General features: G+C 44.9%; 1 protein-coding gene across 1 annotated transcript in view; it reads left to right on the forward strand.

The window, feature by feature from the left end:
* Window positions 1–18,867: 18,867 nt before the first annotated feature.
* Window positions 18,868–26,825, forward strand: part of celsr3 (cadherin, EGF LAG seven-pass G-type receptor 3) — a 258,686-nt gene continuing 250,728 nt past the window's right edge. Inside the window, exon 1 of the mRNA XM_034171441.1 lies at window positions 18,868–23,710. Coding sequence (XP_034027332.1) covers window positions 18,868–23,710 — 4,843 coding nt within the window. The remainder of the gene's footprint in view (window positions 23,711–26,825) is intronic.

The raw sequence follows: 26,825 nt of genomic DNA on the forward strand, positions 1-26,825 counted from the left end.
CTTCCATTTTCTTACAATTGCTCCCACAGTTGATTTATTCACACCAACCTGCTTGAATATTGTAGATTCACTCTTCCCAGCCTGGTGCACATCTACAATTTTCTTCCTGGTGTCCTTCGACAGCTCTTTGGTCTTGGCCATGGTTGAGTTTGGAGTCTGACTGTTTGAGACTGTGAATAGGTGTCTTTTATACAGATAACGAGTTCAAACAGGTGCCATTAATACAGGTAACAGGTGGATGACAGAAGAGCTTCTTAAAGAAGAACTTACAATTCTGTGAGAGCCAGAAATCTTGCTTGTTTGTAGGTGACCAAATACTTATTTTCCACCATAATTTACAAATAAATTCTTTAAAAATCCTACAATGTGATTTTCTGGATTTTTTTCCTCGTTTTGTCTCTCATAGTTAAAGTGTACCTATGATGAAAATTACAGACCTCTTTCATCTTTCTAAGTAGGACAACCTGTACAATCAGGGGCTGACTAAATACTTTTTTGCCCCACTATAAGCCCATAACTTCTCCTGGGTTGTCTGGGTGTCTTGGTGGCTTTCCTCGCTCTTCTCCTTCTTGCACAGTCACTCAGTTTTTGAGAACTGTCTACTGCATGCAGATTTACCATAAAGCGCCATATTGTTTGTATTTCTTTGTAATTAATGTAAACAAAGTCCAAGACATATTCAGTGGCAGCTTTATCATCAGAGAGCCTCGTCCACAAACTACCACAAAAGACTCCAAGCTGTCAGTGATGTTAAAGGGGGCAATACACAGTATTAAGAAAAGGAGTATGTAAACTTTTGATCAGGGTCATTTGGGTAGTTTGTGTTGTCATTATGATTTCAAAAGAGTGAACACAGTTATTTGACAATAAATGGCTTCACCCAACCACTAACCATGAGTGAAAAAAAGTTTTTGTGTTATCATTCATATTCTCTGAAAAATGGCCAAAAAAAAACAAAACAAAAAAAAAAACAACCTAAACTTCTGCCAGGGTATGTAATCTTTTGAGCACAACTGTAAGTATTTGCACCCTTTGCTTAATACTTTGTTGATGCACCTTTGGCAGCAATTACAGCCTCAAGTCTTCTTGAATATGATGCCACAAGCTTGGTGCACCTATTTTTGGGCAGTTTTGTCCATTCCTCTTTGCAGCACCTCTCAAGCTCCATCAGGTTGGATGGGGAGCGTTGGTGCTCAGCAGTTTTCAAATCTCTCCAGAGATGTTCAGTTGGATTCAGGGCTGGTCTCTGGCTGGTCCACTCAAGGACATTCACAGAGTTGTCCTGAAGCCACTCCTTTGATATCTTGGCTGTGTGTTTAGGGTCATTGTCCTGCTGAAAGATGAACCGTCGCCCCAGTCTGAAGTCAAGAGCGCTCTGGAGCAGGTTTTCATCCAGGATGTCTCTGTACATTCATCTTTCCCTCAATCCTGACTAGTCTCCCAGTTCCTGCTGCTGAAAAACATCCCCACAGCATGATGCTGCCACAACCATGCTTCACTCTAGGGATGGTGCCTGGTTTCTTCCAAACATGACACCTGGCATTCACACCAAAGAGTTCAATATTTGTCTCATCAGACCAGAGAATTTTGTTTCTCATGGTCTGAGAGTCCTTCGGGTACCTTTTGGCAAACTCCAGGTGGGCTGCCGTGTGGCTTTTACTAACAAGTGGCTTCTGTCTGACTACTCAACCATATAGGCCTGATTGGTGGATTGTTGCAGAAATGGTTTTCCTTCAGGAAGGTGCTCCTCTCTCCACAGAGGAATGTTGGAACTCTGACAGAGTGACCATTGGGTTCTTGGTTACCTCCCTAACTAAGGTACTTCTCCCCCGATCGCTTAGTTTAGATGGGCGGCCAGCTGTAGGAAGAGTCCTGCTGGATCTCAACTTCTTCCGTTTACAGATGATGGAGGCCACTGTGCTCACTGGGACCTTCAAAGCAGCAGAAAGGTTTCTCTACCCTTCTCCAGATTTGTGCCTCGAGGCAATCCTGTCTCAGAGGTCTGAGCTCTGAGGACTCAGATCTGGAGATGCTGATCCTCATTCCAATCACTTCACACTTGGCCTCTAACCTGCCCAGGGCACATTGGCGATGTAATTTATTGAAGCAGACACATAACATTGCTTTTATACACAAGGGTGCGCATTGCAACATCTCATTATTGAACCCTGTCAACACCGCCTTTAGACCAGGTTTTTGTTGGTGTATCATGCAGTCATGTCCTGGTCCCTCATAGTAGTGATGCACAAGTTCAGTACCTGACCACACCTCATCTGAAGACCAGTATGCCCATGGGAGAGCAGAAGATCAACTGTGGTGCACACAAGGTTGTACACTGGGGCATCAAACTGCAACACAAGTGAACTAAAAACAAAAATTTGGAAATGAAATAAAATCAACAAATCACCAATAAGTCTGGTTTGTACCATATTTTTCACTGGATTTGTTCCTCTTCAGACGGGCCTGGCTGCAGGAAGGTTCAGGTCAAGCTCAGGGGGTTTTGCAGATCAGTAAATCCTCTAGTTCTCATTTAAGTGTTTTTTTTTTTTTTTTTTTGCAGAGAAAGTAATTTTGGATCTTTCTCTTCAAAGTCATCACAGATGATTGGGTTCATCACAAATTTCCCTGCCGTCTCTCTCTGGTCTCACCATCAGCACATCAGAGATTTTGCATGTTTCTGTCATGACAACCAGCTGTCTTATGTACAGTAAGCTACTGCTGAGTGACTCCACATGTATGCATATAAATCAGCATGGCTTTGAGACTAATCCTGTCAGATGCCCCAAAATACGTCCAGTTATCTTAACTTACCTATATATTAAGAGTAGGTGTAGGGGTGTTTTTATCCCTGAGGGGTAAAAATGAACTAATAAGCTGAATTTATTTATCTGCCTATAGATGTAGCAATGACAAATAAATTGGATTTGGCGGAGCCACAAGCAGAGTTCAGGCCTGATTTTCATGTTAAATATTAATATTAATATTCATTTATATCAAATATTAATTCATGTCAAATTAATATTTGATTGGGCCCTTTTAAAATGTCAGTCTGAATAAAAAATGTTGATGGCTGAAGTCATTTAAGTGTCGCTGGTTACTTTCCTCCATATTTAGAGATATCATGTTTTTCTTTGTGCTGAGCAGTTTTTAATATATCATTTTGTGGAAAATATATTCTCAGATCTCAGCAATTAGTCATTAATTGGCTCTTGATGATGATAAAGAATTCAAGTGTGATAGATTGGATCATGGTTAACAATCTGCATGTAGGCAGGTTTTTATTTGGGTCGTGGGTTTGTTGCTATTTGTGGCGTCTGGTTTCTGCAGGGATGTGGGAGTTTTTGTCTCCTCGTGTTATTAGAGATCCTATTTTGTGTAATTAACCATTCATCTTCCAGAATGGGAATGATGCATGCCAGAGATTTTCCCCTGGTGGACTCACTGCTGTCTCAGAGGCTATTAATATCTCAAAGTCTTTCAAGGTCAAAGAAGGATTAGAGCAGTTTTCCTCATCAAGAAAGAGGAGCGGGAATATAAGGGATGGGAAATCCATTGTGCAATACTGCAACACTATCAAACATGAGTTTATTCCTGCTTTCTGTCCCATGATAATGCTTCCTGGTTTCAAATAAAACAAACAAACAAATAAAAGCCTTTTCCTCACAGGTAAATTATTTAAGTAATCACATTCCTGCTGTGAACCTGCACGGACAAGTTCCTGGAGAACATGACCCACTTTCCATACCTGGGCAGCCATGTGCCATCAAATGTGTGCATCAAAGGTGTGCATTAACTGCCTTCCGCCAGCTTTGCACCTGTGTTTTGGGAATCCTAAACTGCAGGATTGTCTTACAGACATAAAGACATGGATGACCTCTAATTTCCTTCTTTTAAATTCAGATAAAACTGAAGTTATTGTACTTGGCCCCACAAATCTTAGAAACATGGTGTCTAACCAGATCCTTACTCTGGATGGCATTACCCTGACATCTAGTAATACTGTGAGAAATCTTGGAGTCATTTTTGATCAGGATATGTCATTCAAAGCGCATATTAAACAAATATGTAGGACTGCTTTTTTGCATTTGCGCAATATCTCTAAAATCAGAAAGGTCTTGTCTCAGAGTGATGCTGAAAAACTAATTCATGCATTTATTTCCTCTAGGCTGGACTATTGTAATTCATTATTATCAGGTTGTCCTAAAAGTTCCCTGAAAAGCCTTCAGTTAATTCAAAATGCTGCAGCTAGAGTACTGACAGGGACTAGAAGGAGAGAGCATATCTCACCCATATTGGCCTCTCTTCATTGGCTTCCTGTTAATTCTAGAATAGAATTTAAAATTCTTCTTCTTACTTATAAGGTTTTGAATAATCAGGTCCCATCTTATCTTAGGGACCTCATAGTACCATATCACCCCAATAGAGCGCTTCGCTCTCAGACTGCAGGCTTACTTGTAGTTCCTAGGGTTTGTAAGAGTAGAATGGGAGGCAGAGCCTTCAGCTTTCAGGCTCCTCTCCTCTGGAACCAGCTCCCAATTCAGATCAGGGAGACAGACACCCTCTCTACTTTTAAGATTAGGCTTAAAACTTTCCTTTTTGCTAAAGCTTATAGTTAGGGCTGGATCAGGTGACCCTGAACCATCCCTTAGTTATGCTGCTATAGACGTAGACTGCTGGGGGGTTCCCATGATGCACTGAGTGTTTCTTTCTCTTTTTGCTCTGTATGCACCACTCTGCATTTAATCATTAGTGATTGATCTCTGCTCTCTTCCACAGCTTGTCTTTTTCCTGATTGTCTCCCCTCAGCCCCAACCAGTCCCAGCAGAAGACTGCCCCTCCCTGAGCCTGGTTCTGCTGGAGGTTTCTTCCTGTTAAAAGGGAGTTTTTCCTTCCCACTGTCACCAAGTGCTTGCTCACAGGGGGTCGTTTTGACCGTTGGGGTTTTTCCGTAATTATTGTATGGCTTTGCCTTACAATATAAAGCGCCTTGGGGCAACTATTTGTTGTGATTTGGCGCTATATAAATAAAATTGATTTGATTTGATTTGTTTTCTACAACAGAGATCTACAATGTGAGACCACAATCCTTATTTACAAAGCTGTTGTCATGCCAACCTTGCTGTATGGATCTGAGACCTGGACCACCTACCGCTGCCACCCAAAGACCCTTGATCGATTCCATCAAGGTTGTCTGAGGAGTACCATCCACATCAGGTGGGAAGACTGCTGCACCAATATCAGTGACCTCCAAGCTCCAGAGCATCGAGTGTGTCATCATCAAGAACCAGTTGTGTGGATGGCAGCCGACTTCCCAAGCAGATCTTCTACTTCCAACTGAGCGAAGGAAAACTGTTGTGGGCTGGGGTGTTTGGCTGGCTTGGTTTTTGTTTTCTGTTTCTCCCACCAGGTGGTATGCATTCAGGACTGAGTGGCTGAGCATTAGGACCTCACCCTGAACACCTGAGGCTTGTTTTCACGTGCAGGTCATCAGGACTCACAGCTGTGGTGTATTTTGTCTTGATCAGAGATTGCTGCATTTAAACCTTGAATGCACAGTGTGTGATTGCCAGAGACTCGACCTTGTGAGCAGACGTGTGAGATCGACGTCAGGAGAACAATCTCACCATCACGGACGCAGAGACCGCTCCAGGTTTGACGCCACAGTCTGTGAAGGAGGATTGGGTGAGGTCTCACGCTCTTCAGCACACTTCCTGAGGTAATTTGGTTTTGGTGACTTTTATGAAGTAATGACAGTGGATTTGGTGTCCCTCACACCTTGTGTTATTGAGCTGTCATGTTATGCTAATTGTCTAATCAGCTTCTGCTGCAGTGGAGATTTGAACTGAGTTGTTCCGTGCCTGCAGGGTAAGAAGCTGATGTATAGATTTAAGCCAGGAAGTGTTTGCTGATTGCGTTCACCTTTGAGTTGTGTCTCTCTGTGTGGAGTTGGACTCACCTCCATGTTTTCTTTCTTCACAGACTTGGTTTGTCGCGGCCACCTGGGGGGTGTCGGTGGGGTCCCTGGGTCCGAACTGCTGTGGCTCCGGACCGTTTGCGCTGTTGAGAGCGCGCCGTGTTTCCACCTCACCAGACCGCGGACTTTTTAGTTGTTTAGCACTTCACCCACTGTTATGTTTATTAAATTCTGTTATCCTTTGAACCGTGCTCTGCTTATTTTATGCTGGGTCCTTTCAAATGCTGGGGCGGTGCTCCGACCGCGTCCGAAACATAACAGAAAACAGTCCCGAGGAAGACAGACAAAACACTAAAAGGACCTCCTGAAATACAGCCTTAAGAGCTGCTCCATTGACTGGAAAACCTGGGAAGAACAAGCGAGGGACGGAGCCAGCTGGAGAGCAATGAGGCACACAGCAGTGGAAGTCTGAATGCAGATGAACAACACAGAGGAGACGAAGAGAAAGAGGAAGAAGAGAGAAGCCAGGAAGCTTCCCACAGCAACCACGTGCAGCATCTGTCAGAAACAGTGCACATCAAGACTGGTGTGTCCTTGGCCTTGTCCAGTTTCTGTGGTCCTCAGGCACCTGCATGCTGCATCATGCTCATGGAAGAGTGCCGCATGGCCACAGTGATGTGGATGACGTTATCTACCAAAGCAAGTAGCTCTCCTCATCTGAATTTCCCTAACTAACAGTTTGTTTAACACAAAGTCTTTCCAGAAGTACCCAAGGATCCATCAGGGAAGTCGATGGAGGCATCACCTTAGATCACTGGTCAGTGTCCATGTCTTGCAACCATGCAGGAAGACTGGAAGCACCAGGGATACGAAGACTTACACCTTCGTCCTCCTGCAGCGATACCTTAGCCTTTTGCCATAATTACGTATATTAAAGTCCCCAAACTGTGATGGGTCTACATAAGGTCCTGTACTGTACTGCTGTACACAACTCTGCTGCTTGTAGTTCTGCATCCTTCATCAAGATGTCTGGTTCAGCTTTGGTCCAGCAGACTTCCAATACCCATGATATGGCTTCCAGTGGATCAGTTTTGACCTAAGCTCCTCACTCATACCTCAGTGCCCATCAAATCTCCTGCATCTTTCCCTGAATTTTTAGCTCAGTCTCCATACAGTTCCTCCACTTTTCCCAGTGGACCTTCACAGTAGAACAGCCCTAAGCATGCAGGTCTAGCAGCCATCCAGCTCTTTTGCCAGCTTGGTGTTTGAAGTCCAGGCTTCACACCCACAAAAGAACACATACTCAGCCTGTTGCAGTAAAACCTGTAGGAAGCCTTGATTTCTGTATTTTTGCAGTTTGCTGCATGCACACCATGCTGTTGGTTTATGTTGTTTGGTGGGTTTTCACTGCTGTCCATCCAGACTCCTTGGTACTTAAAGTATTTATGGCTTACTAGACTGCTGCTGTTCTATGCAGTGAGATTACTTAGTTTCATTCCGAATCCAATTTTTTCCAATAATGTTTCAACTCTCTGCAACACTGTTTGTGCTTGAAACATCTCAGGAAAACAGTATCAATAAACTCTTCATCAGTGCCTTCAACAGGTCCTGCTTTCCTGCTTTTATACTTTAAAAGCTGCAAGATAGGGGACGTTTTCCTGCTTTTCTTCCACACAGTGTGGGCTGCATGTCGCTTACTGCCCAGACAGACTTAGTGGGCGCAGCCACAGGTCGAGCAAGACTCTAGATCAGTGTTGCCACAGTAATTTTGAAAAAGTAATCAAATTACTGATTACTCCTTGAAAAAGTAAATGGTAAATGGACCATCTGTATCAGACGCTTACAGCGCTTTACAAATAATGCCTCACATTCAAACCGATGTCAGGCTGCTGTCATGCAAGGCGCTCACTACACACCGGGAGAACGAGGGGATTAAGGACCAGGAGTGTTTCTACATGGAAGACAGAATTATGAAGCTTTGACAGTTTGAATCAGCTGCTCCTGCACTGATAAAGTGTCCTGATGTAAGAGACACATAACATGAGTGAAGCCGACTAACGCACGAAGGAGAAATTGCATGCCATTCGTGAAAAATCTGAGCTGCCTCCAATGCCTTGTACACATGTCGCTACAACTATCCGTGCACACCAGTGGCTGAAAGACAGAGAGTGCCCTGTGAGAGCCCATCGAACCCTCTCGCGACAGGTGTCGGCCAAATTCCAGGTGACACACACAAACATCTCACACAATCACACAATCCGTCACTCCTTGCTTGCCTCTACTGGTGGTTGTCTCTCACTGCGGTATTGTATCACTTCCTGTTCCGGAGCACAGCGGTGTTTTTCTGTATCTGTTAGCTGTTTAATCTGCGCAGTTAGATTGATCTAGTTATCTAGATTACGATTTGTTTCCCAGTGTAATCTTTACGTGCCTTAACTAAAGCACTCCTTCTGCTGAATCACCTCTAAATTATTTACACATTATTCACTTTGCGTGTTTTTAGGAATCCGCTAGCTTAGCGTAGCTACTAGCTCTTAGCCGATTTAGCATGGCGGCTTCTCCTGTCTCTCCCGCACTTTTCTGCTCTGGGTGTGAAATGTTTAGTTATTCCTCGGCCTCCTTTAGCAGTAACGGTACTTGTAATAAGTGCAGCTTATTCGTAGCTTTGGAGGCCAGGCTGGGCGAATTGGAGACTCGGCTCCGCACCGTGGAAAATTCTACAGCTAGCCAGGCCCCTGTAGTCGGTGCGGACCAAGGTAGCTTAGCTGCCGTTAGTTACCCCCTGGCAGATTCCGAGCAGCCGGGAAAGCAGGCTGACTGGGTGACTGTGAGGAGGAAGCGTAGCCCTAAACAGAAGCCCCGTGTACACCGCCAACCCGTTCACATCTCTAACCGTTTTTCCCCACTCGACGACACACCCGCCGAGGATCAAACTCTGGTTATTGGCGACTCTGTTTTGCGAAATGTGAAGTTAGCGACACCAGCAACCATAGTCAATTGTCTTCCGGGGGCCAGAGCAGGTGACATTGAAGGAAATTTGAAACTGCTGGCTAAGGCTAAGCGTAAATTTGGTAAGATTGTAATTCACGTCGGCAGTAATGACACCCGGTTACGCCAATCGGAGGTCACTAAAATTAACATTAAATCGGTGTGTAACTTTGCAAAAACAATGTCGGACTCTGTAGTTTTCTCTGGGCCCCTCCCCAATCGGACCGGGAGTGACATGTTTAGCCGCATGTTCTCCTTGAATTGCTGGCTGTCTGAGTGGTATCCAAAAAATGAGGTGGGCTTCATAGATAATTGGCAAAGCTTCTGGGGAAAACCTGGTCTTGTTAGGAGAGACGGCATCCATCCCACTTTGGATGGAGCAGCTCTCATTTCTAGAAATCTGGCCAATTTTCCTAAATCCTCCAAACCGTGACTATCCAGGGTTGGGACCAGGAAGCAGAGTTGTTGTCTTACACACCTCTCAGCAGCTTCTCTCCCCCTGCCATCCCCTCATTACCCCATCCCCGTAGAGACGGTGTCTGCTCCCAGACCACCAATAACCAGCAAAAATCTATTTAAGCATAAAAATTCAAAAAGAAAAAATAATATAGCACCTTCAACTGAACCACAGACTAAAACAGTTAAATGTGGTCTATTAAACATTAGGTCTCTCTCTTCTAAGTCCCTGTTGGTAAATTATATAATAATTGATCAACATATTGATTTATTCTGCCTTACAGAAACCTGGTTACAGCAGGATGAATATGTTAGTTTAAATGAGTCAACACCCCCGAGTCACACTAACTGTCAGAATGCTCGTAGCACGGGCCGAGGAGGAGGATTAGCAGCAATCTTCCATTCCAGCTTATTAATTAATCAAAAACCCAGACAGAGCTTTAATTCATTTGAAAGCTTGACTCTTAGTCTTGTCCATCCAAATTGGAAGTCCCAAAAACCAGTTTTATTTGTTATTATCTATCGTCCACCTGGTCGTTACTGTGAGTTTCTCTGTGAATTTTCAGACCTTTTGTCTGACTTAGTGCTTAGCTCAGATAAGATAATTATAGTGGGCGATTTTAACATCCACACAGATGCTGAGAATGACAGCCTCAACACTGCATTTAATCTATTATTAGACTCTATTGGCTTTGCTCAAAAAGTAAATGAGTCCACCCACCACTTTAATCATATCTTAGATCTTGTTCTGACTTATGGTATGGAAATAGAAGACTTAACAGTATTCCCTGAAAACTCCCTTCTGTCTGATCATTTCTTAATAACATTTACATTTACTCTGATGGACTACCCAGCAGTGGGGAATAAGTTTCATTACACTAGAAGTCTTTCAGAAAGCGCTGTAACTAGGTTTAAGGATATGATTCCTTCTTTATGTTCTCTAATGCCATATACCAACACAGTGCAGAGTAGCTACCTAAACTCTGTAAGTGAGATAGAGTATCTCGTCAATAGTTTTACATCCTCATTGAAGACAACTTTGGATGCTGTAGCTCCTCTAAAAAAGAGAGCTTTAAATCAGAAGTGCCTGACTCCGTGGTATAACTCACAAACTCGTAGCTTAAAGCAGATAACCCGTAAGTTGGAGAGGAAATGGCGTCTCACTAATTTAGAAGATCTTCACTTAGCCTGGAAAAAGAGTCTGTTGCTCTATAAAAAAAAAGCCCTCCGTAAAGCTAGGACATCTTTCTACTCATCAATAATTGAAGAAAATAAGAACAACCCCAGGTTTCTTTTCAGCACTGTAGCCAGGCTGACAAAGAGTCAGAGCTCTATTGAGCTGAGTATTCCATTAACTTTAACTAGTAATGACTTCATGACTTTCTTTGCTAACAAAATTTTAACTATTAGAGAAAAAATTACTCATAACCATCCCAAAGACGTATCGTTATCTTTGGCTGCTTTCAGTGATGCCTGTATTTGGTTAGACTCTTTCTCTCCGATTGTTCTGTCTGAGTTATTTTCATTAGTTACTTCATCCAAACCATCAACATGTTTATTAGACCCCATTCCTACCAGGCTGCTCAAGGAAGCCCTACCATTATTTAATGCTTCGATCTTAAATATGATCAATCTATCTTTGTTAGTTGGCTATGTACCACAGGCTTTTAAGGTGGCAGTAATTAAACCATTACTTAAAAAGCCATCACCTGACCCAGCTATCTTAGCTAATTATAGGCCAATCTCCAACCTTCCTTTTCTCTCAAAAATTCTTGAAAGGGTAGTTGTAAAACAGCTAACTGATCATCTGCAGAGGAATGGTCTATTTGAAGAGTTTCAGTCAGGTTTTAGAATTCATCATAGTACAGAAACAGCATTAGTGAAGGTTACAAATGATCTTCTTATGGCCTCGGACAGTGGACTCATCTCTGTGCTTGTTCTGTTAGACCTCAGTGCTGCTTTTGATACTGTTGACCATAAAATTTTATTACAGAGATTAGAGCATGCCATAGGTATTAAAGGCACTGCGCTGCGGTGGTTTGAATCATATTTGTCTAATAGATTACAATTTGTTCATGTAAATGGGGAATCTTCTTCACAGACTAAAGTTAATTATGGAGTTCCACAAGGTTCTGTGCTAGGACCAATTTTATTCACTTTATACATGCTTCCCTTAGGCAGTATTATTAGACGGTATTGCTTAAATTTTCATTGTTACGCAGATGATACCCAGCTTTATCTATCCATGAAGCCAGAGGACACACACCAATTAGCTAAACTGAAGGATTGTCTTACAGACATAAAGACATGGATGACCTCTAATTTCCTGCTTTTAAACTCAGATAAAACTGAAGTGATTGTACTTGGCCCCACAAATCTTAGAAACATGGTGTCTAACCAGATCCTTACTGTGGATGGCATTACCCTGACCTCTAGTAATACTGTGAGAAATCTTGGAGTCATTTTTGATCAGGATATGTCATTCAAAGCGCATATTAAACAAATATGTAGGACTGCTTTTTTGCATTTACGCAATATCTCTAAAATCAGAAAGGTCTTGTCTCAGAGTGATGCTGAAAAACTAATTCATGCATTTATTTCCTCTAGGCTGGACTATTGTAATTCATTATTATCAGGTTGTCCTAAAAGTTCCCTAAAAAGCCTTCAGTTAATTCAAAATGCTGCAGCTAGAGTACTGACGGGGACTAGAAGGAGAGAGCATATCTCACCCATATTGGCCTCTCTTCATTGGCTTCCTGTTAATTCTAGAATAGAATTTAAAATTCTTCTTCTTACTTATAAGGTTTTGAATAATCAGGTCCCATCTTATCTTAGGGACCTCGTAGTACCATATCACCCCAATAGAGCGGTTCGCTCTCAGACTGCAGGCTTACTTGTAGTTCCTAGGGTTTGTAAGAGTAGAATGGGAGGCAGAGCCTTCAGCTTTCAGGCTCCTCTCCTGTGGAACCAGCTCCCAATTCAGATCAGGGAGACAGACACCCTCTCTACTTTTAAGATTAGGTTTAAAACTTTCCTTTTTGCTAAAGCTTATAGTTAGGGCTGGATCAGGTGACCCTGAACCATCCCTTAGTTATGCTGCTATAGACGTAGACTGCTGGGGGGTTCCCATGATGCACTGTTTCTTTCTCTTTTTGCTCTGTATGCACCACTCTGCATTTAATCATTAGTGATCGATCTCTGCTCCCCTCCACAGCATGTCTTTTTCCTGGTTCTCTCCCTCAGCCCCAACCAGTCCCAGCAGAAGACTGCCCCTCCCTGAGCCTGGTTCTGCTGGAGGTTTCTTCCTGTTAAAAGGGAGTTTTTCCTTCCCACTGTAGCCAAGTGCTTGCTCACAGGGGGTCGTTTTGACCGTTGGGGTTTTACATAATTATTGTATGGCCTTGCCTTACAATATAAAGCGCCTTGGGGCAACTGTTTGTTGTGATTTGGCGCTATATAAAAAAAATTGATTGATTGATCTAACACCTCTCGCTTGGCGCTTAGAAAATGTGTGGCCATTCGTGCTACACATGACAGCGAGCCACCTTCAAGCTCCTGACCAGAGACTCACTGACAGCTACAAATAATGGCTCAGTGCACACAACATGTCACATTAAAAACACAGAGACCACAGCCAGGACAGGTATATTGATAAGTACTACACTACCTACATACACAACTACATAACAAACTAAAAAAATAATGATCACATAACACAGAAGAGAGTGACACGTTGGTCTGTGTGCTGAACTGACAGGGGGCAATCTCTGGTTCTGAACATCATGGCTGGGGAACACGTACCATGTTTGGATGGACATGACCTAACAACTGTCCACTGTGATGTATGCGTATCTGCTTGCTGTCCTCACGTGGACATACGTAAAAACATATATCACTGTTGTGACAAACTGCAGTGAGAGAGCGCACAGTGCGCACATTGACAGGCTGCCCCAGGTGAAACGGACCATCAGATTATAACATGCAGCGGGTGATCTGAATTTCACGTCACCTACCTGAGCTCTGTTCCACATGGCGCGCTGACATGTCGGGCCGGACATGCGTGCTGGGCCAGCTAGACATGCCAGGCCAGCAGATGTGGACATGAAAAGAGCGCACTGCTCCATTCATGTCATGTCATGACTATACGTCTGTGACCATGGGTCATCTACAGAGGAACAGGCAGTTCATACTTGTATTGTCCACTCGATAAGAGGGATTCAGTAAAATGCAGTGTTTTTTTTTATGGTGTGTGGTTTTATTTTGTTTTCTCCACAGCAGAGGCGCAATGTGGTGCAACATGTTCCAGCTGTTTTTTTCCCCTCCACAACAGGGGCAATTATGATGCTTTTTTTTTGCCATCTACATTGTCTAATTTATTTTTCTTAAATACGTTTGTCTCTTTGTTGATTTAAAGTATTTTACTCTTTTAGCCTGGTTCTGCTGGAGGTTTCTTCCTGTTAAAAGGGAGTTTTTCCTTCCCACTGTCGCCAAGTGCTTGCTCACAGGGGGTCGTTTTGACTGTTGGGGTTTTTACGTAATTATTGTATGGCCTTGCCTTACAATATAAAGCGCCTTGGGGCAACTGTTTGTTGTGATTTGGCGCTATATAAATAAAATTGATTGATTGATTGATTGACTCTTCCATTATAGGACAGCGGTGGTAGTGCAGTGGTAAAGCTTCTGTTAATCAGAGCTTTTGTTAATTGCAGGTTCAAATCCCCCAGGTGGCATGTATTTTTTATTTTTTTCCACAGCAACTGCGTGATGTGGTTTGACACGCTCTAGCTGCTCAAAGTGTGTTCCCGCTGCAACGGTTTTGTGCACACCGTTGCAGTGGGATCGTTCACGCCTGCCCATCTATGTGTCCCTCCCGATGTCAGCTCAATGTTTTTGTGGTTTGCTGTTTTGCCATGATTCGCCCTGATTCCTACTTATTCATGCTATGTGTGAAAAGGCCCTAAATCACAGCCATCCCATGTTGTCAGGGCTGACCTTTGACCTCTGACCTCCCTGAGATGCAAAGCAATACTTTCGTATTTTGCCACATTTCAGCCGCTGTTACTGAAGGAGAAAGTGGAGTAATATTTGTCAGAGTGTTTCACACACTGATACGTCACAACTCGTCTAGACGTCCCCACGCTCCTGGGATGCACACCCGTTTCAAATCCTGTTAACGCTGCCAGCCTGTACCACAATAACCTACATTCTGCGGTAATCGCTTGTCAGGCCATCAGGGCACATTCAAAAATTGGCAGCAAATCCTAACACGATGCGAGGCTGGAGAGGAGCCGCAATACTGAGCGCAGAGGGGAGGAGAAGATATTTACTTTTCTGCTTTTAAATCTTATTGGGAAAAAAGAAGAGTATGCATTTTTGGAGAAGTTGTATTCTGCTCAAAATGTCTGACGCAGGAATAAAAATACACTGTTGTTGAAACTATGAGACAATCGACCGATTAGACAATTAGAAGACACAAATTTAGAATTTAAATAATTTATTGTGGAAAAATGGCAGAATTTGGCATCAGTAACTCAAATATGCAGATCTGCAATAAAAAAGGCTTTTATGCAATTTTTAAAAAATGTTATAAATTACACTTTTTCATAAGCAAATATTCATTCATTCATTTTCTATATCTGCTTACTCTATTCAAGGGTCACATGGAGCTGGAGACTATCCCAGCAGACATAGGGCAAGAGGTGGGGTACATCCTGGACAGGACACCAGTCTGTTGCAGGGCCACATACAGAACCTCCACAAAGTATTCACAGCGCTTTATTTTTTCCACATTTGGTTATGTTACAGCCTTATTCCAAAATGGAGTAAATTTTTTTTTTTTTTTTTTTGCTCAAAATTCTACTCACAACACCCCATAATGACAACATGAAAAAGTTTTTAAAAAGTTTGCAAATTTATTAAAATTCAAAGAAACTCAGAAATCGCATGTACATAAGTATGGCAGGTGGGCTACTTTGTGCCTTTTACTAAGGAGTAGCTTCCGTTTGGCCACTCTACCATACAGGCCTGATTGGTGAATTGCTGCAGAGATGGTTGTCCTTCTGGAAGGTTCTCATCTCTCCACAGAGGAATGCTGGAGCTCTGACAGAGTGACCATCAGGTGCTTGATCGCCTCCCTGACTAAAGTCCTTCTCCCCCGATCACTCAGTTTAGATGGGCAGCCAGATCTATGAGGAGTCCTGGTGGATCCAAACTTCTTCCATTTACAGATGATGGAAGCCACTGTGCTCATTGGGACCTTCAAAGCAGCAGAAATGTTTCTGTAACCTTACCCAGATTTGTGCCTCGAGACAATCCTGTCTCAGAGAACTTGCTTCCAAAGCAGAATTTTCCCACACTAAAAAAATGACTCATTGGATGAACTCAATTCAATTATGAGCAGGATTTCCATCTAAAAAATATATATGACACCAACTCCAATAAAGCACATCCATGCAAGATAATTTATTTTATGTAGTTGGGACTACATATATTTATTATCCACTGAGTCAATTTTTTGTGTGTGTTCAAGCCCAACCATGCCCATTAATGTTGAGTTGCATCAGGAAAGAAATCCGGTGTAAAACCTGTGCCAAATCAACATGCAGATCCATGTCGGCATGGCAACCCCCAACAAAAAGGAGAAACCAAAAGAAATGTAGCACAAATTCTGCCAGGAAGACCCTGATTTCATCCAGATTCACGTAATCAATAACAGCTCTAACTCTAATAAGACAACACACACACACACAAACACACTTATATTACATCTAGCAAGGAGGCTTTGTCATGATGTTTGCTTTTAGAATGACTTGAGGTTTTCAGTGCGTGGACTCTGATGTATTTTGTTCATTTTACAGACTGAGATGGAGCATGTTTATTTTTTTCCCTCCATAATAATGTTTGCTGATGCCAAATGTGAGGATTGTTTTGTCATAGTTACCTCCACCAAGGAGGTTATGTTTTTGGTCGGGTTTGTTTGTTTGTTTGTCTGTCTGTTTGTCAGCCGGATAACTCAAAAAGTTTTGAACGGATTTTGATGAAATTTTGTGGAGTGGTTGGAAATGACAAGAGGAACAAGTGATTAAATTTTAGTGGTGATCCGGATCACGATCCGGATCCCGATGCTAATGCATTAGCATGTCTATGGCATTTTCAATGTTAAAAATTAGCATTAAGCAGTTGCAGCTGTCATCACGTTCGGGTGCATTTGTTTTCAAATTGTAATATTTCTTAAATTTATTTTTGTTTATATATTAATAATCTAATGATTATTATATACAATTTTAGAGAAAGAGACAAAAAGAAATAGATCACTGTGCCAAGGAGGGAATCTCTTTAGGGTCAGTGACCCTATGGCCTTGTTTAGAGAAGTGTTTCATAAATGTTAAAAAAAATTCATATATTTGCAGTTTAGCTGAATAATAAATTGAATTTTGTCTCTTATTTGTTTTTGTCTATAAGCACATGCAATATCAATATCAGTGCTCAGATGACAGTAGCTTCTGGGAAAGGTGCAAGTTGCAATAAACTGTGATGCCAAGCGCTAAGGATACATGTTATCCAGTCACAGCAGATGAAACTTTTTTTACTACTGAGCAAACATCATTGATAGACTTTTTTAGGTTCAATGATTACTGCGTGTAGATGTTATGGCCTCAGTGACCCCATGGCCTTGGCAGAGATTTGCACACTCTGAGTGCTTGTTGAATTTCTGCAATGCAAGAGTCATTTTGCTGCTGTTTTATTGCTCGGTCACGTAAATCCTTGCATTATCTGAAAGCTGCTCTTCTGGATTCGGATCTGAAAACGGTTCAGAGGCCAAAACATTTTCTGGTTCCTTTGCGTAAAAAGAGAGAAACCTTCCTAAAACAGTTTCTGCTGCAGAATGGCCAAAATAAACCTCACAAATCACGCGCACTGAGACACATTAGGGGAAAACACGAGCACAGGTCATGCTCGCGCCTGTGCACACACACGGTCGTCCACGCGGTTTATCGGACACGTCTCTTCTCATCAGCCACGGAAAGAAATGGGATTTATTTCCAGCCGTGTCATTAAAAACTAAAAACTACTGAGTGAAACATGATTGTGCTGCGCGTGCGCAATCTGGGGCAATTTACAATTTGGCGCTTTCCCATCAGGACATGGATGTGCACATCTACCCGTGCGTAAATTAGACTTAAATTAGGTCATCGCGCGCATGTATCTGAAAAAATAAACCATGGCAATTATACTGCAACATATTTAAGGAGGAAATTTATGAACCTCCGTGGAAACAAACAACTTATATGATAAATGATCCAGTGGATTATTTTGTGCACGAGTGCGCATTTATCAGAGCTAAGCTAGGTGATGACGTCACCTGCAACGCGATCATTTACAGCTGACGTCATCACTATGACATAAGTGTGGAGCCGCACAAATCATGTCACAGAAAAACAAATGCGGGATCGATTTATTTATTTTTTTAAATTAGGATTTTTTTTCTATTATTGAAATTGTGTAGTGGGAAGATACAAACTGATTGATTGGTGACATTAGATGAGATCAATTTAAATGAAGATAACGCATAAAGCACATATTTATTTATTTATTTATTTGCGTAATTGTGATCTGAGAGAGAGAGAGAGAGAGAGAGAGAGAGAGAGAGAGAGAGAGAGAGAGAGAGAGAGAGAGAGAGAGAGAGAGTGGTGTGAGCGCAGCCGTTAGGCGGTGTGACAGAGTGAGCCATGTTGGATGTGCGTGAGGAGGAGACATGCTGCTCGTGCGCCGCTCCTAACGCGCACACTGCCATCTCCACGCGCCACAGCGGCCAACTCTCCAGGCCGGCGGAGAGACGGGGGAGCCCTGGGGAAGGTGTCGGGCGGCGCCGGGGGTCCTGGACGTGGCCACGTAGCCGGAAGGAGGGAGAAAGAGAGAAGTTCCAGAGAGGGGGAAAGCCGCGCCCGAGAGAGAAAGAGGGAGAGGGAGAAAGGAGGGGAGACACAGAGAAAGGAAGAGACTAAATGGCTGCACCGCCACCGGGCTTCACCCCGCTCCTGCTCTCATCTCTGCTTCTCCTCCTGCTTCTCCTCGGCCCTTTGTTCGCCCTGACACCGGGGACGGTGAGCACAGGAGGGGTTTCACGCGAGCGGAGCACGCGCCGAGAACCCGGTAAAGTCATCATCCAGCAGCAGCAGCAGCATCACGGAAGAGAAGAGGAGTCGGCGAGGAGCAGCTGGAATCTACGCCAAAGCAGGTGCACTGGAGAGCGGATCCAGACAGAGGGATGCTTTGGAGTGCAGCGCAGAGGAGGCCGCCGGGTGCCGGATTACGGGACACGCGGAGGAGCACACCGGTGTGACGCGAGGGGGAGACTGAGAGGAGCCGGGACGTTATGGAGGAGCGGAGGCGGCCCTCCGACACTGCAACCACCACCGCCTGCTTCTCCTCCTCTCTGCCCAGGTATTAGGAGGAGCTGTATGAGCTCCGATGGCGTGCGCTCCACAGAGGGAGCGGAGAAAGGAAGGATGAAGAGTGCTTTTTCACCTCCCGCCTCACCTGCTTTCACCTCCTCCCCGATTCGCAAAAAACGGACAGTACAAAGGAGCAGAGCGCGTACGCAACAGTGGCCACACCTCACCAAACGTGGCCCCGCCACAGCCATTGTGCGCGCTTCTGGCCAGTGCGTGGCACCAGGAAGTGGAAGGAGGAGACGACGTGGAGCAGGAGGAGGAGGAGCGGTGTGGGAGATGGACTGTGATGTGAAAAAAAGCTTTGCTGCCCCGCAGGCTCTGAACCGCGTCCACCCCGCTGACAATAAGTCCACACCTTGTCCCTCACTGCGAGGTTCTTCCTGTGGATTTAATTCAAAACACACATTTCAAAGCATCTCCATTCCATCTGGCAGCCAAAACTCCACCCAGGCGTCACATCCGCAACATTTCCCAACCTGTAACCCCCCTCAGGCGCGCACGAACAAAATTAAAGTGCACCCAGGATTCAGGGACGCTGATGAAGACTCAAACAGTGTGGACAGGACGACTGTTAACTTGGGGGCGCACAGTGTTATCGATCCAAACAGCAGCAGCAGAGAGGGGGGTGAGGACAGTCGTTTCAGGGGGAGAGAGAATGAGAGGAGGTGTGAGGAGGAGGCTGAAGCGGTTAACACAGGTGTCTGTCGTGGAGCCGTTCTCCTTGACGCGAGGGGAAAGAGGAGAAAAGAGAAGGGGAGGGTGGGGAGGAGAGTGGGAGGACTCAATCTCAGCGTCAAACACGTTAATTTAACCAATTATCCGGATAATTATTGGGCTTTTCCGACTCCGAGGCTCCAGTGTAGGTTTGATAAAGAGATCTGGCAGGAATCAGCATCCAGGGGGGAGAGCACTCCAACCCGGGGTGACACCACGGACTCTCCCGGAGTTTGCTGCATCTGTTTGAGCAGAAAAGAAGCGGGGGGTGGATGTTTAGATGACGTTATGACTCCCACAGGAGGCATGATACAGAATGTCCCCGTGCTCTCCATCCACAGCAGCCTCACCAGCAACAGCGCAACTTTTCAAATTACATTAAAATATACAAACACGATCCTGAACGCACACAAACGGTCAAACACTGAACATCACGCAGGAAAAGAGCTCTCCAAATCACAGTCGGTATGGTTCGAAACTTTGAACAGAGATCCCGTCGTTGAGCATTTGATGTTAGCCACGCCCCCTTTTGTAAGCGCTATTCTGACTGATCACGTGACAGCACGTCACCTTTCGTATTTTTCTGAAATTAACCAGAGCACGTGGCTGTGGCGCGCCGTGTTTCCACGCTGGCATCCTGTGGAGGCCAAGAGTTCAGCACCACGGACAGCTCCGGCAGAACCAAACACAGAGCACGTGTTTCTGTGGAGCCGCTTCAACATCAACAGCAACAACAACAACAAAGAGGAAGAAGGCAAAGAGATAATTGGGTTTGATCACGATTCAGAGGCAGAGAGATCCTCGTGGTCCGGTCAGAGGAGAGCGGGGGGAGAGCCGGTCCACCCAGAATGCACCGGTGGGGTTTCCACGGAATGTTCAGTGGCAGACCAAGAATATCACATGCATATGCAATTAAAATCCACTAAGAAAGTGCCATTAGAGCCTGAAGGTGTTAGACAGTCACACAGGCGGCAGATGGGGGCTGAGGGAGAAAGCCAGAGGGAGGGAGAGAGGGGGGGAGAGGGCTTTGCTGCTGCTATTAGAGGAGGAAAATTACAGGTGGGGGAGGGTGACAGAGAGGCGTGGCCAGTAGGAGGGAGAGATGAGGAAGTGTGGGTGAGGGAAAAGGGAATAACAAAGGCAAACCAGGTAGAGGTAGTGGAATGGGGAGAAGGAGAGATGAAGGGGAGAGAGGCAGAGGGAGGGAAGGGTCAGGAGAGGGCCAGCAAAGAGGGAGGACAGGGGGAGGAAAGAGGAGAGGAGGAGGAGCAGAAGAGGCACAATTCAAGGGGAGAGAGGAGTCTGGAAGGACTGATAACGGTGGCAGATGACGAAAGCTTGCAGGGACACGGGGAGAGGGAGGTGCTGCCGCTGTGGTCTCGTTCTCGACGTGCGGCCAACAGACATCCTCATTTTTCCCTCTATAACTATCAAGTACAGGTGGCAGAGAACCAGCCGCCCGGCACCTCGGTCATCATCATGTTGGCCTCAGACCCAGACGCGGGAGATGCAGGCCGGCTGAGCTACACAATGTCCCCGCTCATGAACAGCCGCTCCTCTGACTACTTCCACATCCACCCTGACACCGGGCTCATCACCACCACTCAGACTCTAGACAGAGAGCACATGGATCTCCATTACTTCCGGGTCACAGCGACCGATTACGGTTCACCTCGCTTCTCGGGAACCACAATGGTGGCCATTACTGTTTCAGACCGGAACGATCACGCTCCCATATTTGAGCAGACAGAGTACAGGGAGACGATCAGGGAGAATGTAGAGGAGGGGTACCCCATCCTGCAGCTCAGAGCAACAGACCTGGACTCTCCATCCAATGCCAATATCCGTTATCGCTTTGTTGGCGAATCAGCTGTGATAGCACGAGCTGCCTTTGAGGTTGACCCACGCTCAGGCCTCATTACAACCCGCGGAGCAGTTGACCGTGAAACTAACGAGCAGTACACACTCCAGGTGGAGGCTAGTGACCAGGGCAAAGAGCCAGGGCCACGCTCTGCCACCGTAAAGGTTTTCATTACTGTCCTAGATGAAAATGACAACGTGCCACAGTTCAGTGAAAAGCGCTATGTGGTGGCCGTGAAGGAGGATGTGCGACCTCACTCTGAAATCCTCCGTGTGAGCGCCACAGACCTGGACAAAGACAGCAATGCGGCCGTTCACTATAACATCATCAGCGGTAACAGCCGCGGCCAGTTTTCTATTGACAGCGTCACAGGTGAAATCCAGGTTGTGGCACCGCTCGACTACGAGGCTGAGCGGGAGTACACGCTCCGTGTCCGCGCTCAGGACAACGGCCGGCCTCCTTTGTCCAACAATACTGGAATTGTCAGTGTGCAGGTTACAGATGTTAATGACAACCCTCCAATCTTTGTCTCCACGCCATTTCAGGCATCTGTGCTCGAGAGCGCCCCAGTCGGAAGTTCTATTCTTCACATCCAGGCCATTGACACAGATTCTGGTGACAATGCCAGACTGGAGTACCGGTTAACTGGCACCAGCTCTGACACCCCGTTCATCATCAATTCTGCCACGGGATGGGTCACAGTGCGTTCCATCCTTGACCGGGAATCAGTAGAACATTATTTTTTTGGTGTGGAGGCCAGAGATTATGGAATGCCGCCTCTTTCTGCCACAGCAAGTGTTACAATCACAGTAATGGATGTTAACGACAACCACCCTGAGTTCCTCCAAAAGGAGTACTATGCCCGCTTGAATGAGGACGCATCAGTTGGTACAAGCGTCGTAACCGTCACAGCTGTCGACCGTGATATCAACAGTGCGGTGACCTATCAGATAACAGGAGGGAACACCAGAAACCGTTTTGCCATCAGTACTGCAGGGGGAGCTGGACTTCTTTCCTTAGCCTTCCCGCTGGACTACAAGCAGGAGCGCCGTTACGTTCTAACAGTCACTGCATCCGACCGGACTCTCCATGACACCTGTCAGGTGCACATCAACATCACAGACGCCAACACACACAGACCTGTGTTCCAAAGTGCCCACTACTCCGTCAGTGTGAACGAAGACCAGCCCCCAGGAAGCACCGTTGTGGTTATCAGTGCCACCGATGATGATGTTGGAGAAAATGCTCGAATCACATACTTCCTTGAGGACAATATCCCGCAATTCCGAATTGACCCTTCCTCAGGGGCCATAACTCTCCAGGCAGAGCTTGATTATGAGGACCAAATGACCTACACTTTGGCAATAACTGCTAAAGACAATGGCATACCACAGAAATCAGACACAACATACGTTGAGGTGAATGTGAATGATGTGAATGACAATGCACCTCAGTTCCTCAGCCCTAGATACCAGGGAACTGCCAGCGAAGATGCCCCTCCCTTCACCAGCGTTGTCCAAATTTCAGCCACTGACCGTGATGCACACGCCAATGGTCGCGTTCAGTACACCTTCCAAAATGGCGAGGATGGAGACGGTGATTTCACCATTGAGCCTACTTCTGGCATTGTTCGGACTGTTCGCCGTTTGGACAGAGAAAGCGTGCCATTTTATGAGCTCACTGCCTATGCAGTAGACCGTGGTGTGCCTCCTCAGCGAACTCCTGTCCACATCCAGGTGACAGTTCTGGATGTGAATGACAATGCCCCTGTGTTCCCCGCCGATGACTTTGAGGTTTTAGTGAAGGAAAACAGTGCTGTGGGTTCAGTGGTAGCTCAGATCACAGCCACAGACCCTGACGAGGGCACCAACGCTCAGATCATGTATCAAATTGTGGAGGGAAACATTCCGGAAATCTTCCAGATGGACATATTTTCAGGGGAGCTCACCTCACTGATTGATCTTGACTACGAAGCCCGCAATGAGTATGTCATTGTAGTCCAAGCCACCTCAGCTCCTTTAGTCAGCAGAGCCACTGTCCGGATTCGACTGGTGGACCAGAATGACAATCGACCTACTCTGCAGGAGTTCCAGATTATCTTTAACAACTTTGTTTCAAATTGGTCCAACAGTTTTCCGAGCGGGGTGATCGGAAGGGTACCTGCCCATGATCCTGATGTGTCAGACCGGCTGTACTACACCATCGACAGGGGGAACGAGCTCCACCTGCTCCTCCTGAATCACTCCAGTGGAGAAATCCGACTGAGTCGAAAACTGGATAACAACAGACCACTGGTGGCTCCCATGATGTTCACCGTCACAGGTAAGAGGCCATGGAGGGGAAAATTGTGGGGAAGGATGGCTGGAAGAGTCTGTGTGAAGTCTTCATGGTCCAGATTCCCCTGTAGCTGAATTCACTGTGACATTTACTGTGAAGATAAGAGAGAAGCCACAGGTTTGTGTGTCTGTGAGATAAGACCGGATGCCATTTCTTCAGGTCTACCTGTTTTTATCTCAGCTTTCTGCCCAGCAAATGAGTGAGTGATACAGTGAACGGGTGAGTGAGTGAGAGTTAGTGATAGATACGGGGTGCAAAAAAGTAATACAGTAAGTGAATGATAGATGCAGGGAGTGAATGAGTGAGTGATAGATACAGGGAGTGAATGAGTAAATGGTTGACTGAGTGAGTGAGTGATAAATACAGGGAGTGAACGAGTGAATGGCTGATTGAGTGAGTGAGTGATAGCTTGAGTGAGTGAGTGAGTGAGTGAGTGATAGCTATAGTGAGTGAGTGAGTGAGTGATAGATACAGGGAGTGAATGAATGAATGGCTGATTGAGTGAGTGAGTGATACAGTGAGTGAGTAAGTGAGTGAGTGATACCTACAGGGAGTGAGTGAGTGAGTCATACAGTGAGTGAATGAGTCATAGATGCTGTAAGTGCGTGAATGATTCAGTGAGTGAGACACACTAACGGAGTGAGCAATACAATGAGTGAGTGAGTGTTGTAGATATAGTGAGTGATGGAGAATGAGTGAGTGAATTTGTGCATAAACAAGTGAAGAACCAACGTGAAGGAGTGATTGAATGAATGAGAAAACATGTTAATTATTGATTGTGTTGAACGTGTGACTGTTGGAGGAAACGTGAGTGAATGACAGCATGAACAAACACGTGCACACATTTCTGAAGTTGCATTGAGGAGTGTTGAGCACGCCGTGAAGATTCTGTTCTCATCCTGTCACCATTTTTCACTCACTCTGGGTTCCTGGAAGTCTTTCCCTCCACCTGTCCTGCAGTTTGACAGTTATGAAGTTGTAATGAAACAACAGTCAGTCAGAGTTGAGCTTGGAGCAAAGCTGTCGCTATCACCGCGTGCCGCGCAGCATCGACCTGTCAGTCTTCCTCCCATCGCGCTCTTCCTCTGTATGTCTTTGGAAGGATGGATGAGTGAATGCACTCCTTACTTTCTCTTTTCTGTCCGTTGCTGCTTTTCCTCACCATTTATTACAGTCAGGTCCATAAGTATTTGGGCAGTAACCTTTTTTTTAAAGTTGCCTTGTTTCTTTAGTCAGAGGATGAATACATGAACATTTCCATATCACTGACAATGTGTTGGACTTAATTTCCATGAGTTGTTAAGAAATACAAACACAATGGTAATGTTTGGTAAATTTGTGTCAAGCAAGCAGCTCTCAAAAACTGAGTGACTGTCCAAGAAGGAGACTAGTGAGGGAAGCCACCAAGACATCCAGACAGCTTTGAAGGAGGCGTCTGTAGCTGTGTTTGTAGAAGTTGTGCACAGTGCAGCTTTTGTATGTTGCACCAGCAGTTGTCCAGCTTCACGGTGGACTAGAACACAGATAGATTTTCTTCATAAAAACTAAAGGTGAAACTTCAGGTAAAGTTGCCAGAAGGGACATGGGAGACTCAAGTTTGGATTTTCCTGTAAGCCTGTCCTTTGGTTTGGCTCAGTTTCAGTTGATTTTGGCACTTTCTGATGATTGTTCTGTTTCTCCTTCTCTCCTAATTTGTTGATAGAAATGCCACAGCTAAGACACGGCACTCCGTTTCATTCACTCATTTAGTGATGAATGAATCTCCGATTGTTTCATCAATCAATCAATCAATCAATTTTTTTTTATATAGCGCCAAATCACAACAAACAGTTGCCCCAAGGCGCTTTATATTGTAAGGCAAGGCCATACAATAATTATGTAAAACCCCAACGGTCAAAACGACCCCCTGTGAGCAAGCACTTGGCTACAGTGGGAAGGAAAAACTCCCTTTTAACAGGAAGAAACCTCCAGCAGAACCAGGCTCAGGGAGGGGCAGTCTTCTGCTGGGACTGGTTGGGGCTGAGGGAGAGAACCAGGAAAAAGACATGATGTGGAGGGGAGCAGAGATCGATCACTAATGATTAAATGCAGAGTGGTGCATACAGAGCAAAAAGAGAAAGAAACAGTGCATCATGGGAACCCCCCAGCAGTCTACGTCTATAGCAGCATAACTAAGGGATGGTTCAGGGTCACCTGATCCAGCCCTAACTATAAGCTTTAGCAAAAAGGAAAGTTTTAAGCCTAATCTTAAAAGTAGAGAGGGTGTCTGTCTCCCTGATCTGAATTGGGAGCTGGTTCCACAGGAGAGGAGCCTGAAAGCTGAAGGCTCTGCCTCCCATTCTACTCTTACAAACCCTAGGAACTACAAGTAAGCCTGCAGTCTGAGAGCGAAGCGCTCTATTGGGGTGATATGGTACTACGAGGTCCCTAAGATAAGATGGGACCTGATTATTCAAAACCTTATAAGTAAGAAGAAGAATTTTAAATTCTATTCTAGAATTAACAGGAAGCCAATGAAGAGAGGCCAATATGGGTGAGATATGCTCGCTCCTTCTAGTCCCTGTCAGTACTCTAGCTGCAGCATTTTGAATTAACTGAAGGCTTTTTAGGGAACTTTTAGGACAACCTGATAATAATGAATTACAATAGTCCAGCCTAGAGGAAATAAATGCATGAATTAGTTTTTCAGCATCACTCTGAGACAAGACCTTTCTGATTTTAGAGATATTGCGTAAATGCAAAAAAGCAGTCATACATATTTGTTTAATATGCGCTTTGAATGACATATCCTGATCAAAAATGACTCCAAGATTTCTCACAGTATTACTAGAGGTCAGGGTAATGCCATCCACAGTAAGGATCTGGTTAGACACCATGTTTCTAAGATTTGTGGGGACAAGTACAATAACTTCAGTTTTATCTGAGTTTAAAAGCAGGAAATTAGAGGTCATCCATGTCTTTATGTCTGTAAGACAATCCTGCAGTTTAGCTAATTGGTGTGTGTCCTCTGGCTTCATGGATAGATAAAGCTGGGTATCATCTGCGTAACAATGAAAATTTAAGCAATACCGTCTAATAATACTGCCTAAGGGAAGCATGT

Source organism: Thalassophryne amazonica, chromosome 6, assembly GCF_902500255.1.
Source record: "Thalassophryne amazonica chromosome 6, fThaAma1.1, whole genome shotgun sequence".
Taxonomy (NCBI): domain Eukaryota; kingdom Metazoa; phylum Chordata; class Actinopteri; order Batrachoidiformes; family Batrachoididae; genus Thalassophryne; species Thalassophryne amazonica.